This window comes from Orcinus orca, chromosome 15, assembly GCF_937001465.1.
Source record: "Orcinus orca chromosome 15, mOrcOrc1.1, whole genome shotgun sequence".
NCBI lineage: Eukaryota > Metazoa > Chordata > Mammalia > Artiodactyla > Delphinidae > Orcinus > Orcinus orca.
Window position 1 is genome coordinate 26,424,635 of NC_064573.1, and position 20,830 is coordinate 26,445,464.

At 34.5% G+C, this 20,830-nt stretch overlaps 1 protein-coding gene across 14 annotated transcripts in view; it reads left to right on the plus strand.

Annotated features, from left to right (window-relative positions):
• PIAS2 (protein inhibitor of activated STAT 2) overlaps positions 1-20,830 on the plus strand; it is a 93,050-nt gene that overhangs the window by 48,930 nt on the left and 23,290 nt on the right. For all 14 annotated transcript variants that reach the window (XM_049697876.1, XM_049697877.1, XM_033421355.2 and 11 more), the window contains 4 exons: positions 540-674; positions 2,892-2,997; positions 4,412-4,485; positions 10,657-10,817. In XM_049697876.1, coding sequence (XP_049553833.1) covers positions 540-674; positions 2,892-2,997; positions 4,412-4,485; positions 10,657-10,817 — 476 coding nt within the window. The remainder of the gene's footprint in view (positions 1-539; positions 675-2,891; positions 2,998-4,411; positions 4,486-10,656; positions 10,818-20,830) is intronic.

The window sequence follows — 20,830 nt, forward strand, 5'->3', positions numbered from 1 at the left end:
GAAATATTGGTTATTCTTCTTTGTTAACGTGACCTGGTTTTAAAGATGGCAATCTCTGTTCTACTCGGAGAGAAGACAGTGGAGAGCTTTTTTATCACTCAGAAGATTTTAATAATTCCTTTGAAATTCACTGATTTGCTTTTTTTTTTAATTTCCAGAGTTCGTTTTCCCTCTCTCGCCCCTAGTATTTGAATGAATTAGAGCTCCTAAGATGAATCCGTGTAAAGACGTGCAACTTTATTGTTTAAAAAAAGGAAAAAAATTCATAGTCAATATGGCAAGATCTCAGCATCTTTAATTTTAATGGAACATGGATTTTTTGTTGTATTTTTCTGGATTTGTGAAATATTTTGTAACATTTTTAAAAGGTCATTTTCCTCTTTTGGATTGGTGACTTTAGGGTGAGGACTATGTGATTTCCAGGATAAAATAAAAGTAATTAAGTGTGACTGAAATTAGGCAAGATACTGTACTCGTCTTGGAGAAAATGTTTGCTCCTCTACGGAGAATTTAAAATTATTTTTCTTTCTTGGTTATAGGGCTATGCACCACCACCTAAAAATGGGATTGAGCAGAAGCGCCCTGGACGCCCTTTGAATATTACATCTTTAGTTAGATTATCCTCAGCTGTGCCAAACCAGATTTCCATTTCTTGGGCGTCAGAAATTGGAAAGGTAAAGATTCTTTTCTCTGGGTAGCATGAAAGTGTTCCCACTAGGTGTTGATTTACTTTGTTTTTTTCTTAGGCTACTAGCTCCAGCTCATTCAGTTTTCTGTTTGTAACCCCAAAAAGCAGTAATTTTCAGTTCAGGGTAGAGATGTAGAGATTTTCAAGGTTAAAACTTTAAGGTTTCCTGAGTATCATCTCTTTATTTTCTTAGAAAGGAAGTAAGTATCATTACAGTATTTCTTAAGTTAATGGTTAATCACAATTGTGTTTAAGTAGTATTTTAAGAAACTGGGAATTTGGGGTAATTTTTGAAGAGGAACAAAGAAAGCTTTCTCAGGCTTTGGAGAAGATTAACATTTGGTTAAATGTACTCATGTTGTGATTAGAAATAATCTGTTCCAGCCTTTATATGAATAGCTGATACTTCAAATAACATGTGGGCATCCATATGAAAATATTTACTTAGATTTATATTATTTCCTCTGTATTTTTAGGTTGATGAACCTGGGTTTCTGCTGATGCTTAGTCTCAAAATGCATTTTGTCAATTATGAGATACTGATTAATACAACAAGGGATTTCCATTTTAGAACTGCTTGTTTATATAACTGAAATAATAGAATAGCAAGAGATTTCAGTTAACTTCTGAACATCAGCTTTAATGTTGCTGTTTCATAGAAATAAAGGATAGTATTCCTATTTGTGGATGGAGAAGTTGAGTCATGTTTGTAGCCAGAATCATTTGGTTTTACCACCAAGGTAATTGCAGAGCTGGATATAAAGAATATTTTTGTATTGACTGTACAGACATTAGGATCTCTTTAATGATTGTTCTCTTGAGCTCTCATTTCTGAATTTTTACTCTAACTTTTTTATCATAAGACACTGATCCCTAATATTTTTTATTTGTGTGAACTGAATGTACAGTGGTAAAGCACTGGATAAGGATTTGGGAAATCTTGGTTTAGTCCCAAGTTGGCAAATTGTTTGATTTTGGCCAAATTGATTAATTCCCTGAGGCCTGCTTATTATAAAGAATAAATAAAATGTCGAGAATGGGTGTTATATGCAAATATAAGGGACATTGTTAACTGAGCAAGTATTAATGCTTTAAAGCTTAGTGAGAGGAATTTGAACAGAAGAGTAGTATATCTTTTTGAAATGATTATGAACTTACAGATTTTTTGAGTAAAAGATTGCAGACATTGAAGGCCTGACAGGTGTGGGGTTTTTTTGGTCATATAATGGGAATAATATTCTTTCCTTGTAATTATAATGATTAATTGACTTAAATTTGCACACTATAGTGGGTATTCAGATATTTGCAAGGACTGTTACAGGACATTAAAAGTGATATTTAAAGTATTTGGTTTGGCAACTATTAAAAGTATTTTGTTTATTGTAGAATTGATTGAATGAATGAATGTAATGAAATGATAAAGTAGGTTTTTAGCATTTAGGTAAAATTGTATATCATCTCTTCGTAGTTTTATAAATAGCTAATGAAAGTTCCTTTGTGCCAGATCTAAGAGAATATGGGATTGGATGCTATTATTTTCTGGCCTTGTCTTTTTGATTTTTATAGTTTCTTCATGTGTCTTATATACTGTAGTAGCTTCCCCTTCCCTAGTAAAATGCCCGTTTGGGAACAGGAATTAATTGTCAAATTTTTTTCTCAAAAGCTGATTTTGGGTTCATACGAGTGATTTGCCTAAGGCCATGTAGCAAGTGTCTGCCAGAATTAGAACTGTGGAACTCTGTATGTGAAGTGTTAATTTAGACCACAGGTGTTTGAACTTTGTTTCTGCAGTGGATCTCATTTTTCAATGAATATATTATGAGAGCCCCATTACATAAAAACAGAAAATTCTAGTTAGAAGTGGGCATGGGAGAGTGCATTTTCATTTATACCATGGTGGCCCCTAAAGCACCAGTTTTGCTAAGTTAGAAACACAGTTTGAAAACCACTGATCTGAGCCATTTTATCTTTCACATAGATGTTTTAAAGTTATAAGTGATTGAGAAATATCTCAGTCACTGAGATGATGAAGCGTTCATCTTCCCTAAAGTAGCTGAGTTGATTTTGTTCCCTTCCCAGTCATTGACTGTCCTGTGGAAGTTATTTTGAATGTTATTTTTAGAAACCAGAGCTTCTTAGACAAGTGTTTTATGTAAGTAGACTATTATCTCTCATCTTTAATACAGATTATCTTTCTTTGTAGAATTACTCCATGTCTGTATATCTTGTACGACAGCTCACATCAGCCATGTTATTACAGAGATTAAAAATGAAAGGTATTAGAAACCCTGATCATTCCAGAGCACTAAGTAAGTAATGTTTGTAAGACTGAGCATATGAGATGCTTTAAATGGAAATTTAAAAAGCTTCACATATATCTCCATACAGGAACAATTTGGGAACAATTATTAGAAACCTAAAATGAATTGTGAATTAAAAATACTCTAAGAATGGAGCCCTATGAATTGAAAAGCCCTTCTCTCAGAAACCACTCCCAAGAGGATTAATTTTAAATCTCAGCTAATCTGATTTTTCACCTTTTCATAAGTTATTTAGGTAAATGTCAGGTTGATGGCAGTTTTGATGCCTACGTTGACTTGAGATTAGGAATGCAAGTCTTCAAAACCTGCGGTGTGTAGTGTGATGTACATTTAAAAACTTCTAACTAAAAAAGGTCTTTTTGCAAAAGAAATGTTGATATCCATCAACAATAATATTTGCCTTCTGAGATGTTTTATTTTGTACTTTGCTTTCATACTGTATAATAATAGGTAGAGAAAAAAAAGTCTTAACCCAAACTGTAAATAATTCAGTTCAGTAATTGAAGTTAATTGAACAGGACATTTTTTTGGGGAGAAAGAGAATATTTTTCTCCCAGTTCATATCACTGAATGAACCAGAAAGGAGAAGAGGATCTATAGGTTGAAAAGGGAACCAAGTAGGGCTGTTGAAATGGTATTTTGTTTCTTATACTCAAGCCATTTCTCATTTCAGACAGTACAGTATTGATCTTCCTGCCTAGAGCTGAAAGCCATGGAAGCTCTTCCATAGTTTTTTTTTACCCCACTCAGGTTCCACTGTCTCTACTTACAGTCCTGTTCTCGCTATTGTGGTGTTGAGAATTAGGCATCTGAAGGTGGTGTATGTCTTCATTAGCTTGTATAGATAGACAGTAACTTGTATACATTACATGATGATTAAGATCACAGACATTCCCACATCCATAGTAGTTTTCAATAGTTAAAGGAAGTATAAGAATATTTTACCTTTTCTGTTTACAAATTTAACAATTGTTGGAAATTACCAGTACTCCCAAATTAAAACAGTCACGAATGTGTTTTAGAAAAGCGTTGAAGCTCAGAGGATAGCTGCCTTCCAAGTTCCTTTCCTAATTGTTGTATTGTTCTTAAGTCTTAAACAGCTTTCTGCTTTGAAACTCTTCCTCACCTGCAATTTTACTTTTAAAAAGAAAATTTAAAAATTTAATTAAACATGTCATCTAGAGTTTGTAATTCTTTAACCTAATACTGGAAGTATGGTTGTGTTTTTAGTACATTAATACTTAACATTTTGTTTGTTTTGTTTTGTTTTTGTAGTTTCTTGATCTGTTTGAAGTGTTTGGCAAACTTTATATAAGATGATATATATATTTCTATAATTCTATTCATATGTCACAATTAATTTTTTAAACTGTGTTTTTATTATTGATTTTCCCTCCTAAAGTTAAAGAAAAACTTACTGCGGATCCTGATAGTGAAATTGCTACCACTAGCCTTCGGGTGTCCTTGATGTGCCCTGTAAGTAAAGCAACAAAACATTCTGGGGCATCTTACTTTTTATAAATTACTAATTTTCCTATAAAAGTAAGTATGTGAATGAATGGTATATTATGGAATTTTGAACTTTTTTCGTTTTCCCATTCGGGGATCTTCATGGTTAAGCATTATAATTCCAAAGAATGCAAACATTCTTCAGGCAATGACTAAGCAAGAAGAGATGTAAAGGGATATTGCATCAAAGAGGAAAGAGAGTTTTAGGTTCAGAATAATCTGTCACAGTTAATTATCGATAATCCACAGCTAATACTGAACATATCTAGAGAGTTGGCTCCTTTTATCAATATAAACGGTATTGAAAAATAACAGTAAAGTTATTAGGACCTAATAAATGCTAATTGATAGGCGAGGTCAGGAATAGTGGATGAAGGCTTCTTTAAAATCACTACTCTTGGAGGGGACCCTTTGCAGATGAGAGGAACTTTATGAGAAAAGTATGGAATTAGGAATTTATAATATAGTTGCCGGGGGGAGGCATTTGGTGACCAGCTACCATTGTGAGAAACATACAGTTTTTTAAATGGAAAGAGAATTGTGTCAGAGAAGGGAATAATTTGTTAAGTTCCTATTATGTGCTCCTTATATTGTCTAATTAGCAAGCCTGTATGGAATTGTTCCCATTTTCAGATGAGGAACCTGAGACTGAAAGGGGTTGGCTAACCCAAATCACACAGTTAGTTTGTAGTAGAACAAGGATTTAAATTTTGGTCTTCTGACATTATTCCAGTTCTCTTATAAGACAGTGTACCATATTGCCACATTGGACCAAAAATATAAATATCCTGATTATAAGTCTACCTCTCTATTTGGGAAAGCAGATATCTTTCTTTCTAAAGATTTATTATCTATTATCATTAACTTTAACTTACCTTTATTGGAAAGGGATAGACTTAACATGAAATTGGGATTGCTTCGAAATCGGAAACGTGTGTTTATGAAACACAGAGAAGGTCTGCAGGAGGACATTAATGCCCTGAGGTGGTGGCAGGGGCCCTAGAGGGGCTTGGGACCTCCTCTACTCACAAGCTGGGCATGAGTTCATTTGAGTTCATTTCTTCACAGTACCTTTTCCTCCTTCTCATGTTAAGATTGATATTAAATTGGAACACATGAAATTGCCATTTTGTTCATCAAAAACAATTTGGATATTGGAAGTTTCTTATGATTTAACTCTAGTATATTCAGCAAATGTTCATTGCCGGCTATATTCTAAGCACAACCACTATTTGGGAAGGGAACTCACGTCACCTTTTTGTTTTAGTATGTCAGACTATTCTATCAGGAAGAAAGCGCTTCTACACAATTTACCTAAGGAGTTGTACAGTTTGCACAGTTCCATTTTCTGTAAGTCTTACTGTCTTGGAACTGGTTTTTAATTTTTTTTTCCATTTTTTCCTTCAAACACTGTGCTGTTCTACATGACAACAACCAAAACAAAACAATAACCAAACTATTGGATTCTTGGACATTCAAAATAGTGAAAGTGGTATATTGGCATCGTCAGGATTTCTTCTATATAAGAATAGGGAATAGTTCCTTTCACATGTGTCAATTTTAATAAAACTGACAGTTTTAAGAAAACTAACATTTCAATGATTTGAAGAAATGAAGTAACAAAATTCTGTTTTAAGTTCATTAAATGTTTTCTTTCTCTGCTTACAAGTGAAAACAGATCTGTTTCTGAGACTTATCTTTTGAGCTTTCCTCAGTATTCATCCTACCTGATTTTTTCAGAGCACTTTCTAAGAAAAGAGTGAATGGTACTCTTCAGACCATACTAGTGTTAACCTAACATTGGGTTGCTAACTATAGGATGTGATCTATGTTATCAGAAAACCAAACAGGTGTTTTGATCAAATTTAACAGAGATGACAGAAGTTAGATGATGAAAGTAGTTTTAGAGGCAGAGATAATACTAGTATCAGTTGAAGATAGCAGAATGGAGGGAGTGTATCCAGCTGACTGTGGAAATAACACAGGATCTGGGGTGGTGATGGGAAACGGTGAAGAAAAAAAGGATCATAGGCGTTTGGAAGGATAAGTGGTGAACCATGGGTTAATTAGGCAAAAATGAGAGAAAATGATAGCTTAAGGTTGTGGAAGAAATGTTCTATTTCACAGTATGGTTTGTAAAGTGATTTGAAGTAGACGTGAATCTGGATAGTGAGAGCACAGTTCAAAACCTCTGTCCTTAGGACCTAAGGAAGGTAATTTTACAACAGCTGTTAAAGAGGGATCTGATTGAGTGTGTATAATTAAATTTTTGAACACAGTATCTGAATTTTACATAGGAGTTCCATCTTAGTGATATTAGCTAGTGAATTTTGGACTGTCCTGCAGAGGTAGGCTAGGTGGGTGCCCCAGGATAGAAAAGAAAAACAGGTTTGATTTTATGTCTTGTTTGATTCTGACTCAAGATTTTTTAAAAAAAGGTACCGCTTCTACAAATAGTTTGGAACCACTGATTTGAGCCATTTTTGCTTATACCTACTCTTTCTTTAGACAGATACTAATTAGTCTATAATGAAGTAAAAATCAATTTGGATACTACCTGCTTAATATTTGATTAATAAAAAAGCTGCATTACGGTGTTAGATACCATTTTATTCATAAAATCAATACTTTTCAAAACAGTGCCATCATCTGACTAAATAGAATTCAGCACATTCAAATCTTTTTTTATTAACATTACATAATCAGTATTAGGAAATCGGTCAGATTTTGCCAGTTAGTAATAAATGCTTTTTTAACTTGGGAAATGTTCATTAGCTCTTGTAAGACACTAGAGTAGCATTAAATTTAGGATCAGCAACTTTTGTAGTCCTGAATGTTTTTGTTTCTTTATGCTGTGGAAATTCTAAAGCAGTTACAGGAGAGATGAGAATGGCATAGAAGAGGAAGAAAAAGAAAAAAGCAGCAGATTGCAAATTGTGGCCCAAGGGTACCTGGGGATCCCTGAGACTCTTTGAAGAGGTCCAGAAAGTCAAAACTATTTATAATAATACTAGGACACAGTTTGTCCCTTTCTTGCTCTCATTCTGTCATGAGTAGACAGTGATATTTGATAGGGGTTACCTGACAGGGGCTGATGTCATTACTCTGATGGCTGATGGAATGTGTACTTGTGTATTCTTGTGTTTTAAAAATGTCTCTTCATTTCTAATACAATAAATATTGGTAAATACAACTTACATACATATAAGCTCTTGGAGGTTCTCAATTTTGAAGAGTGTAAAGGGATTCTAAAGCCAAAAGTTTGAGATCTGGTTGCCTAAAAAAACCGTAGTAGGTTGAGTTAGATAGAACATTATTTTAAAGAAACAAATCCAAAAAATTGACAAATAATGCCTACTTTATTATACAGTTGTTCAAATAAACAAAAGAGAAAATTTTAAATTACTAAAACCTATTCAGAAGTAACATTTTAAATAATATGATATCTTTCTTTCTAGATTTAACTCTTTATAATCATATGTATGTTTATTGGAAAAAACTGTATTGTGCTATATATACTGTTCAGTGGTTTACTGTCTTTAAATTAATGGTATATCTTAAATATATTAATATGTCTAGATCTAATTTTAACCACTCTAGGTATTTTGTTGAATTGGTATGGTACAGCTTATTTTTTTCACCTGTTTTTAGTGATTATTTGGGTTGTTTACAAACATGGATTATGTAAAAAAACAATGATGGAAAATTCCTAAATAAAACACTAGCCAGTAGAATCCAGTACTCTTTTTCAAGGATAATATGTGATAACAAAGGGATGCCTCTTAGGAATGCAAGTATAGTTTTATATCAGAAAATCTGTTGAAATTATCTATAATAATAATTGAAGAAAAAAATTCTCTGATCATCTCATTAGGTGCTAAATAGATATTTAGTCAACATCCATTCCTATAGAACAAAAACTCTTAGCAAAGTAGGAAATGGTAGATAAGTAAAACCAAAAACTACCACCATGTATAATGTAAAACTAGGAACGTCTTTATGAAATTGAAAAATATTTGGATTTGTGTTATAGCTCTAGCAACTGCATCTTAGTGATTGTATTGTTTTTAGCCTCTTGTAGCCTCAGCATCTTCATTTCAGAAGTAGATATATAGATACTAGTCCTTTTGGAGTCATGGGGTTGTTATGAGAATTGTATGAAATTTACATAAACGTCTTTAGCATGCTGTAAGGTTCTACATTACTTAAGGGATAATTTGTTATTAAAGGAAGGGAAAATATAGAGGGAAATATCATAGAAGAGAAATTGCCTCACATTCTTTTCTCACTTTTTTTCCATCTTAAATAGTTAAATTGTGCTGCATACTTGCATGAATCACTGTAACTTCCAAAATCTCTTTTAGAATCCTAGACACTTAGAGGTAGTATGGACTCTGGAGTTAGAGCATCTGTATTCAAATATTGACTCTGCCACTTTCTAACTTTGTAATGTTAGTCAATTTAGTTAGCTTCTTTTTGCCTATTTCCTCGTTATAAAATGGGGATGATAATATATATCAACTGTATAGTGTAGTTGTTAGGTTAAAATGTAAAGTGTCACGAAGATTAATGTAAAGTATTCAACATGATACCTTAACATGTAGGTACAACTATATAAGCATTAGTTACTGCTATAATGATGAGTTGGATAATTATTTTCTTTTTAAATTATAAAATAACCAAATGTTCATTTTAGCAGAAAGAAATTACAGATAAACCAAAAGAAAAAAAAAAAAGGAAAATTCTAAAAATCCTACCCCTCAGGCAGAGTTAACAGTGTTATAGTTTAGCTGTGACTTCTTCTAGACTTTATAGTGCAAATAAAGAAGTCTTTCCTTCTTCCTTTTCTTTCTCTTTGACCCTTACCCACTTTCTCCATTCATTCTACCATCTGGCTGACAAATACTGAGCATAGGCTGCGTGCTTGGTACTGTGTTGTGACACTTGGATTACACTGGTGAACAGTGACATAGACCTTGTGGGGCTTAGAGTGTAGTCGGAGAAACAGATTTTCTATCAGAACAAGAGAGCTGGTTATAAACTGAGATCTTTTCTATAAAGGGAGTATACAGGGAGATTCAAAAGGCTCTACAGAAAAACTTGATCTGATCTAATCTGGATGCTGTATATGTCTTGATGTTGGTATTCCTCTACCAACTGGAATAAGAATTGAACAGAGTACTAGGTTATAAGAGTATATTGAAACATCAACATATGCGCTTATACAAAAGTGAAAAAAAGTATATAAAAATGTATTTGCAATTCATATCACATACATGAGGCTGATTAATATAGGTAACCAAAGATAAATAACCAAGTGGAAAATGAGAAAAGGTTATTAATAGACAGTTCTTGGAAACACAAATGACCCTTAGAAGTAAAAAAAAAAAAAAAAGGAAAAAAAAGCAGCAGCAGCAGTTCAACTTCACTTATAATAAGAGAAGTGTATTCCAAAACTACAATGGGGTACTTTTCACCTATCAGATTGGCAGCGGTCAAAGGATTCAATAGCGCTATATTGACAAGGTCGAGGGGAACCAAGCACATTAATACATGTATATGTGTAAATCAGTAGGTAACCTCTGTGGAAGATAGTTTGTCATTGTGACAAAAATCATACACTTTTTCTTTGACTCAAAAAGTTTACTTTTAGGAATTTATCCCATAGCTATTTATTGCAGTATTATTTGTTGTGATGAGATTGGAGACAGTTTAAATGTAAGTACAGAATTGTGTGAATTGCACACCACCGTATCTAGGGATATGTTTTTTAAAATACACATTTGATTATGCATAGAACATCTGTGAAAGGACATGCAAGAGATGGATAATAGTGGTTCTCTCTAAATAGGGGAAGAGATGAGAAAGAGACATGTTTTCATTGTATATATATCTTTTCCTACCTGTGAATTTACAAGTTTTACCTACTTTCAGAAAGTGAGATGGTCTTTTAAAAATTATACGTCCTTCAGTGAATACAAATAAAATATATAGCAATCTTGATGGAAATAAATACTGGTTTTAGTTTCGTTTCTTTTTCATTTTGTTAGTCTCGTATGACTTCTTCACATTTTTATGACTTGAGGCTTTGTTCTCTTTTCTGAAATGATTTCCCATGTTGTCTTCCCTGTCCTATAGTTAGGAAAAATGAGGCTGACAATCCCATGCCGTGCAGTGACTTGTACACATCTACAGTGCTTTGATGCTGCCCTTTATCTGCAAATGAATGAGAAGAAGCCCACCTGGATTTGTCCTGTGTGTGACAAAAAAGCTGCCTATGAAAGTCTAATTTTAGATGGGTAAGTGTATCCCAACATAATAATTATACTTAATCTTATTTCTAAACTGTAGTTAGTGGCCCTTTTATCTTTATAATATTCTTTGTGTTGGGGACAAGAGGGTGAGTAGTTTCCTTTTATTTTTGCTTTTCATGATATTTCATTGTCCATAGGAAAGGGTAAAATCCACTTAGTGATGTCATTTTGCTTACCTAGAACTTCTTGAAGAGCAACCAGGTCTGTGTAAAACCGCAGAGCAAGTGGTAGGGTAGATAGAGTTGTGTTATGCAGCTGTTAAGTTTAAAACTAGAATTCGCTTCCAGGTTTTTCTGACTCTGGAGCCCAAACTCTTAAGCATTATCTCTCATGTCATATTGCATATGTCAGAATTAAGGAAAATGATATAAACTAATTATTAGTAAATGAGGTACCCTTTTTTTCCTGTAACACTGTTTAAAAAAATTGCATATATCATCCATGCACCCCTATTAACATTTAGGAAATACAGTTAATGAAAAGATTAAAATAAAATCATCAGCATCCCACCCTATGGTGATGATTTTGTTATTGATGTATTAAAAAGATTGAAATCACTCTTTGCATAATGATGTGTATATACATCATGATTTTCACTCTGTAGAGTGAAAAATATCCTAGATCTTTAAAGATACTTCAGCATTTTTTTCAGTTTGAAAAGAGTATTACTGTAGAGAGGAATGAGACAATGAAGAGTGATGGGACTTTTTTCTCTGTAAACTTTTACTTTTTAACTTACTTTGAAATAATTTCAAACTTAGCAAGAAGTTGCACAGTAGCACAATGTGTTAGTTGTTAACATTCTGCCATATTTGTTTTGTCACATTCCCTTTTAATGTGTAGGTATTTTTGGTGTGTGCATGTGTGTATATAGAGAGAAAGAGATTACTATTTTCAGAAACCTTTTGAACCATTTGAGAATTAAGTTGCATATGTCATGTCCCTTTGCCCATTAATATTTTAGGGTATGTTTCCTAGATACTTGATGTTCCATTGTGGGTACATTACTAATCATTTAAGCGGTTTTTTTGGTTTGTTTGCTTGTTTGTTTTCTTTCCTCTTGGGTTGGCCAAAAAGTTCCATAAGATCTTACGGAAAAACCCAAACGAACTTTTTGGCCAACCCAATATTATAGCCTACATGGTTGCCACTCTTTCTGTTTTACCTTGTGATATGAACATTTTTGAAGCTTTTGTTTGCTCGTTTAGACAGGGTTTTTTCCCTTAAGCTCTTAGAAATTGAAATGCTGAATAAAAGAGAATATATAATTTTAAGACTTTTACTATTTATTACCAAGATGCCTCCCAGGAGGAGTAAACGATTTTACGCTCCTAGTTGTCATTTCACTCTCCTGCCAGTAGTGTATTGGAAGCCCACTTCTCAGTCTTCTTACCAAGCTTATCATATTAAATCTTATTTTTAAAATGCCTTTACTAGTTTTCTAGTTGAAAAGATATCTTATTGTTTTGATTTTTATTTATTGTAAGAATTATCAGTTATCAATAATTATCAATTATTATCTTCATCCTTATATTGGTTGTTATAATACTTTTTATGAATTGTCGCTTAATGTTTTTTTTCCTTTGTGGTTCATCTTTTTCTTACTGACTTATAAATGCTCATTATATACTGAGGATATTAATTTCTCTGTTTACATGTGCTAAATATATTTTCCCAGTTTGCCTTCTGATTGTATTGTGACATTTTTCTCATTCAGAAACTTTAAATTTTTATTCCATCAAGTCTGTCTCTTCATTTTGGTTTTCTGTCTTTAATGTGTTTTAGAAAGTCCCAGAGATTTTATATGAGCATTCACTTGTTTTTTTGTCAGGTACTTTTAAGATTTCATTTTTTTTTCCCCTTCCATTCATGCAGTTCTTTATTCCATCATGCATTCCTTCACGAAGTCATTCAATATAATACTTATTAAATACTGGCTGTGTGTCAGATACTAGATCTAAAATGGTAAACAGAGCACTTCCAGAGTGGGAGACAGTAAAGAACTGCATATTGTGTTAAGCGCTATGAAGGTAAAGAATGGAACTATGTGAAAAAATTGGGGATAGGGGAGAAACTTTAGGGTAGCGAATAGGTGATCCCATTACTCCACCCTTCCACCTGAAGGTTGGTCAGTAATCTCACCAACACTTAATGAGTAATCTCTCCCATGGGCTTAAGACACTGCCTCCATCATTTAAAACATTTTTTGTACTCAAGTGTCATTTCTGAACTGGTATTTGTGCCATTGATCAAAGTATTGGCCAGTACAAAACTATTTTAATTATTGGATTTCTGTTATTCATTAATATCTCTTAGGCCTATGTTTCAGAATTTTCTTGACTTATTACAGTTTGCCATATTCACTTGAATAAAAGCATCCTTAAATTACACAAAGAAATCCTGTTTGGATTTTGATTGGAATTATGTTTTTCATATAATTAGGGAATATACATATTTAAAGTATTACATATTCTAATGAAGGTAGCATTTTTCCTTATTTGTTTTTATCAGTTTTATCGAGATATAAGAACTGCCCATATTTAAAGTGTACAGTTTGGTACATTTTGACCCAGTATACACCTGTAATATCATTATAATAAGATAATGAATATATCTGTCCTACCTAAAGTTTTCTCATGTATCTTCCTAATCTCTTTCTTTCACTGTATCCTCAGTCAAACACTGGTATGCTTTCTGCTGCTACAGATTGTTTTGGATTTTCTAGAATTTTGTATGAATAGAATCATAAAGTGTCTGCTTCCTTTGTCTAGCTTATTTTTATTCAGTATGCTTGCTTTGAGATTTGTCCACGTTGCTGCATGTACCAATAGTTTTTTCATTTTTATTCCTGAATAGCATTCCATTGTACAGATATCCCACAGTTTATCAATTCACTTGTTTATGCGTTCCTTCTGGTTTGGGGTTCTTGCAAATAAAGCTGCTAAGAACATTCATGTCCAGGTCTCTGTGTGGACTGATGTTTTAATTTACCTGGGGTAAGTACTTACGAGTGGAATCCCTGGTCACATACTAGGTGTATGCTTAATTTTTTAATAAATTACCAAACTGTTTTCCAAAGTGGTTGTACTCTTTTATATTCCCACTAGCAGTATATGAGAGTTCCAGTTGCTCCACGTTCTCATCAACGTTTGGTGTGGTTAGTTTTTTAAATTTTAGACATTCTACTGGTATATGGTGGTACCCCATTGTGGATTTGATTTGCATTTCCGTTATGACTGTATTGAGCATCTTCTTGTGTGTTTATTTGCCATCTGTGTGTCATCTTTGGTGAAGTGACTGCTTAAACTTTTGCCCATTTTTCAGCTGGGTTGTTTGTTTTTCATATTACTGAGTTTTGATAGTTCTTTATATATTATGAATGTAAGTCCGTTATCAGATCTGTAGTTTGCTAATGTTTTCTGCCATTTCCTCTTTTCAGTCTCTTAATAGTGTCTTTCAAAGAGAAAAAGTTCTTGGATTAAGGCCAGTTTATCAAGGCTTTCTTTTATGTACTGTGCTTTTGATATCATATTAAGACATTTTTTCCTAACCTAAGGTCAGAAAAATTTTCTCCTTGCTTGCTTTAGAAGTTCTGTAGTTTAATTTTATACTTAGATCTGTTATCTACTTCAAGTTAATTTTTGTATATGGTGTGAGATAAGAAGCAGGGTTTTAGCTTCATTTTTGTTTTTGGCAAACAGTCATGGAGTTGTTCTGCCACATTGGTGAAAAGATTGTATTTTCCTCATTGAATTGCCTTTACACCTTCTTTTCAAAAATCAGTCGGCCATATATATGTGGATTTATCTCTGAACTTTGTTCCATTGATTTGTCTATATTTATGTCAGTACTGCACTGTCTGGAAATCAGGGTAATGTGGGACTTCTAACTTCATTCTTTTTCAAAATTATTTTGACAATTGTACATATTTTGCATTTCATTGCATATTTTAGAATCAGCTTGTCAATTAGAAAACAAATCTGGGTTTTTGATTTGTATAATGTTGAATCTATAGATAAGTTAAGGGTGAGTTCACAATATTTAGTCTTCTGATCCATGAACATGATATATATCTATTTAGTTAATTAGGTTTCAGTATGTTTGGTGGTTTTCAGTATATAGGTCTTGTATGCTTTATGTCAGATTTATCCCATTGTTTCATATTTTTCATGTGGTATTGTTTTTTATATTTTTAGTTGTATTATATAGAAATATAGTTGATTTTTGTATGTTCTATCTTGAAACCTTACTAAATGCGTCTTGTAGTTCGAATAGCATTGTTATAGAACATAGGATATTCTGTACAGGCAGTAATATTTTAGGAATAAAGACAGTCTTACTTTGTCCTTTTTAATCTGGATGCCTTTTATATCTTTGTCCTGCTGTCTTGAACTGACTAGTCTGTTGACATGATGATTTGCATTGATTGACTTTCAAATATTAAACAACCTTTCATTCTGGAGATGGATCCCACTTGGTCATGATTTGTTATCTTTTATATTTATTGTTGGGTTTGTTTTGCTAAAGTTCATGAGAGATAGTGGTCTGTTGTTTTCTTGTTTTGTCTTTGTCTGTTTTTAGTATCAGAGTAATGCTGGCCTTATATAGGGAGCGGGAAGTAGTGGTACCATGAATCCTCAAATATTTGGTAGCATTTCCTAGTGAAGACATTTGGGCCTAGAATTTTCTTTGTGGTAAAGTTTTTACAAATGTCTTTTTTTTCCCCAAAATTTATTTATTTATTTATATTTATTTTTGGCTGGGTTGGGTCTTTGTTTCTGTGCGAGGGCTCTCTCTAGTTGTGGCAAGCCTCCTTTATCAAAGATAAGGTGTCCATATATGCGTGGGTTTATCTCTGGACTTTCTATCCTGTTCCACTGATCTTTCTGTTTTTGTGCCAGTACCATACTGTCTTGATTACTGTAGCTTTGTAGTATAGTCTGAAGTCAGGGAGCCTGATTCCTCCAGCTCCGTTTTTCGTTCTCAAGATTGCTCTGGCTATTCAGGGTCTTTTGTGTTTCCATACAAATTGTGAAATTTTTTGTTCTAGTTCTGTGAAAAATGCCAGTGGTAATTTGATAGGGATTGCATTGAATCTGTAGATTGCTTTGGGTAGTAGAGTCATTTTCACAATGTTGATTCTTCCAATCCAAGAATATGGTATATCTCTCCATGTGTTTCATCTTTAATTTCTTTCATCAGTGTCTTATAATTTTCTGCATACAGGTCTTTTGTCTCCTTAGGTAGGTTTATTCCTAGATATTTAATTCTTTTTGTTGCAGTGGTAAATGGGAGTGTTTTCTTGATTTCACTTTCAGATTTTTCATCATTGGTATATAGGAATGCCAGAGATTTCTGTGCATTAATTTTATATCCTGCTACTTTACCAAATTCATTGATTAGCTCTAGTAGTTTTCTGGTAGCATCTTTAGGATTCTCTATGTATAGTATCATGTCATCAGCAAACAGTGACAGCTTTACTTCTTTTCTGATTTGGATTCCTTTTATTTCCTTTTCTTCTCTGATTGCTGTGGCTAAAACTCCAAAACTGTGTTGAATAAGAGTGGTGAGGGTAGGCAACCTTGTCTTGTTCCTGATCTTAGTGGAAATGCTTTCAGTTTTTCACCATTGAGGACGATGTTGGCTGTGGGCTTGTCATGTATGGCCTTTATTATGTTGAGGAAAGTTCCCTCTATGCCTACTTTCTGCAGGGTTTTTATCATAAATGGGTGTTGAATTTTGTCAAAAGCTTTTTCTGCATCTATTGAGATGATCATATGGTTTTTCTCCTTCAATTTGTTAATATGGTGTATCACATTGATAGATTTGCGTATATTGAAGAATCCTTGCATTCCTGGAATAAACCCCACTTGATCATGGTGTATGATCCTTTTAATGTGCTGTTGGATTCTGTTTGCTACTATTTTGTTGAGGATTTTTGCATCTATGTTCATCAGTGATATTGGCCTGTAGTTTTCTTTCTTTGTGACACCCTTGTCTGGTTTTGGTATCAAGGTGATGGTGGCCTCGTAGAAGGAATTTGGGAGTGTTCCTCCCTCTGCTATATTTTGGAAGAGTTTGAGAAGGATAGGTGTTAGCTCTTCTCTAAATGTTTGATAAAATTCGCCTGTGAAGCCATCTGGTCCTGGGCTTTTGTTTGTTGGAAGATTTTTAATCACAGTTTCAATTTCAGTGCTTGTGATTGGTCTGTTCATATTTTCTATTTCTTCCTGATTCAGTCTTGGCAGGCTGTGCATTTCTAAGAATTTGTCCATTTCTTCCAGATTGTCCATTTTATTGGCATAGAGTTGCTTGTAGTAATCTCTCATGATCTTTTTTATTTCTGCAGTGTCAGTTGTTACTTCCACTTTTTCATTTCTAATTCTATTGATTTGAGTCTTCTCCCTTTTTTTCTTGATGAGTCTGGCTAGTGGTTTATCTATTTTGTTTATCTTCTCAAAGAACCAGCTTTCAGTTTTATTGATCTTTGCTATTGTTTCCTTCATTTCTTTTTCATTTATTTCTGATCTGATTTTTATGATTTCTTTCCTTCTGCTAGCTTTGGGGTTTTTATGTTCTTCTTTCTCTAATTGCTTGAGGTGCAAGGTTAGATTGTTTATTCGAGATGTTTCCTGCTTCTTAAGGTGGGCTTGTATTGCTATAAACTTCCCCCTTAGAACTGCTTTTGCTGCATCCCATAGATTTTGGGTCATTGTGTCTCCATTGTCATTTGTTTCTAGGTATTTTTTTATTTCCTCTTTGATTTCTTCAGTGATCACTTCATTATTAAGTAGTGTATTGTTTAGCCTCCATGTGTTTTTATATTTTACAGATCTTTTCCTGTAATTGATATCTAGTCTCATGGCGTTGTGGTTGGAAAAGATACTTGATACAATTTCAGTTTTCTTAAATTTACCAAGGCTTGATTTGTGACCCAAGATATGATCTCTCCTGGAGAATGTTCCATGAGCACTTGAGAAAAATGTGTATTCTGTTGTTTTTGGATGGAGTGGCCTATAAATATCAAGTTAAGTCCATCTTGTTTAATGTGTCATTTAAAGCTTGTGTTTCCTTATTTATTTTCATTTTGGATGATCTGTCCATGGGTGAAAGTGGGGTGTTAAAGTCCCCTACTATGAATGTGTTACTGTTGATTTCTGCTTTTATGGTTGTTAGTATTTGCCTTATGTATTGAGGTGCTCCTATGTTGGGTGCATAAATATTTACAATTGTTATATCTTCTTCTTGGATTGATCCCTTGATCATTATGTAGTGTCTTTCTTTGTTTCTTCTAATAGTCTTTATTTTAAAGTCTATTTTGTCTGATATGAGAATTGCTACTCCAGCTTTCTTTTGATCTCCATTTGCATGAAATATCTTTTTCCATCCCCTTACTTTCAGTCTGTATGTGTCTCTAGGTCTGAAGTGGGTCTCTTTTAGACAGCAAATATATGGGTCTTGTTTTTGTATCCATTCAGCCAATCTGTGTCTTTTGGTGGGAGCATTTAGTCCATTTACATTTAAGGTAATTATCGATATGTATGTTCCTATTCCCATTTTCTTAATTGTTTTGGGTTCATTATTGTACGTCTTTTCCTTCTCTTGTGTTTCTTGCCTAGAGAAGTTCCTTTAGCAGTTGTTGTAGAGCTGGTTTGGTGGTGCTGAACTCTCTCAGCTTTTGCTTGTCTGTAAAGGTTTTAATTTCTCCATCAAATCTGAATGAGATCCTTGCTGGGTAGAGTAATCTTGGTTGTAGGTTTTTCTCCTTCATCACTTTAAATATGTCCTGCCAGTCCCTTCTGGCTTGCAGAGTTTCTGCTACAGATCAGCTGTTAACCTTATGGGGATTCCCTTGTGTGTTATTTTTCCCTTGCTGCTTTTAATATGTTTTCTTTGTATTTAATTTTTGACAGTTTGATTAATATGTGTCTTGGCGTATTTCTCCTTGGATTTATCCTGTATGGGACTCTCTGTGCTTCCTGGACTTGATTAACTCTTTTCTTTCCCATATAAGGGAAGTTTTCAACTATAATCTCTTCAAATATTTTCTCAGCCCCTTTCTTTTTCTCTTCCTCTGGAACCCCTATAATTCGAATGTTGGTGCGTTTAATGTCCCAGAGGTCTCTGAGACTGTCCTCAGTTCTTTTGATTCTTTTTTCTTTATTCTGCTCTGCAGTAGTTATTTCCACTATTTTATCTTCCAGGTCACTTATCCGTTCTTCTGCCTCAGTTATTCTGCTATTGATCCCATCTAGAGTATTTTTCATTTCATTTATTGTGTTGGTCACTGTTGTTTGTTTCACCTTTAGTTCTTCTAGGTCCTTGTTAAGTGTTTCTTGCATTTTGTCTATTGTATTTCCACGATTTTGGATCATCTTTACTATCATTATTCTGAATTCTTTTTCAGGTAGACTGCCTATTTCCTCTTCATTTGTTAGGTCTGGTGGGGTTTTTTCTTGCTCCTTCATCTGCTGTGTGTTTTTCTGTCTTCTCATTTTGCTTATCTTACTGTATTTGGGGTCTCCTTTTTGCAGGCTGCAGGTTCGTAGTTCCTGTTGTTTTTGGTGTCTGTCCCCAGTGGCTAAGGTTGGTTCAGTGGGTTGTGTAGGCTTCCTGGTGGAGGGGACTAGTGCCTGTGTTCTGGTTGATGAGGCTGGATCTTGTCTTTCTGGTGGGCAGGTCCACGTCTGGTGGTGTGTTTTGGGGTGTCTGTGGACTTATTATGATTTTAGGCAGCCCCTCTGCTAATGGATGGGGTTGTGTTCTTGTCTTGCTAGTTGTTTGGCATAGGATGACCAGCACTGTAGCTTGCTGGTCGTTGAGTGAAGCTGGGTGCTGGTGTTGAGATGGATATCTCTGGGAGGTTTTCGCTGTTTGATACTATGTGGAGCTGGGAGGTCTCTTGTGGACCAGTGTCCTGAAGTTGGCTCTCCCACCTCAGAGGCACAGCACTGACTCCTGGCTGCAGCACCAAGAGCCTTTCATCCACATGGCTCAGAATAAAAGGGAGAAAAAGTAGAAAGAAAGAAAGGAAGAGAAAGAGAGAGAGAGAGAGAGAGAAAGGAGGGAGGGAAGGAAGGAAGGAAAAAAAGAAAGAAGATAAAGTAAAATAAAATAAGATAAAATATAATAAAGTTATTAAAATAAAAAAATAATTATTAAGAGGAAAAAAAAGGGACGGATAGAACCCTAGGACAAATGGTGGAAGCAAAAGTATACAGACAAAATCTCATACAGAAGCATACACATACATACTCACAAAAATAGGAAAAGCGGAAAAAATCATAAATCTTGCTCTCAAAGTCCACCTCAATTTGGGATGATTCGTTGTCTAAAGGAGGGAAGGAAGGAAAGAAAGAACGAAGATAAAGTAAAATAAAATAAAGTTATTAAAATAAAAAGTATTAAGAAAAAAATTAAAAACAAACGGATGGATAGAACCCTTGGACAAATGGTGGAAGCAAAGCTCTACAGACAAAATATCACACAGAAGCATACACATACACACTCACAAAAAGAGGAAAAGGGGAAAAAATCATAAATCTTGCTCTCAAAGTCCACCTTCTCAATTTGGGATGATTTGTTGTCTATTCATGTATTCCACAGATGCAGGGTACATCTAGTTGATTGTGGAGCTTTAATACGCCCTTCTGAGGCTGCTGGGAGAGATTTCCCTTTCTCTTTGTTCTCACAGCTCCCAGGGTTCAGCTTTGGATTTGGCCCCGCCTCTGCATGTAGGTCGCTGGAGGCGTCTTTTCTTCGCTCAGACAGGACTCGGTTAAAGGAGCCGATTCAGGGGCTCTGGCTCACTCAGGCCGGGGGGAGGGAGGGGCACGGAGTGTGTGGCGAGCCTGTGGCGGCAGAGGCCGGCGTGACGTTGCATCAGCCTGTGGCGCACTATGCGTCCTCCCGGGGGATTTGTCCCTAGATCACGGGACCCTGGCAGTGGCGGGCCGCACAGGCTCCCAGGAAGGGGGGCGTGGATAGTGACCTGTGCT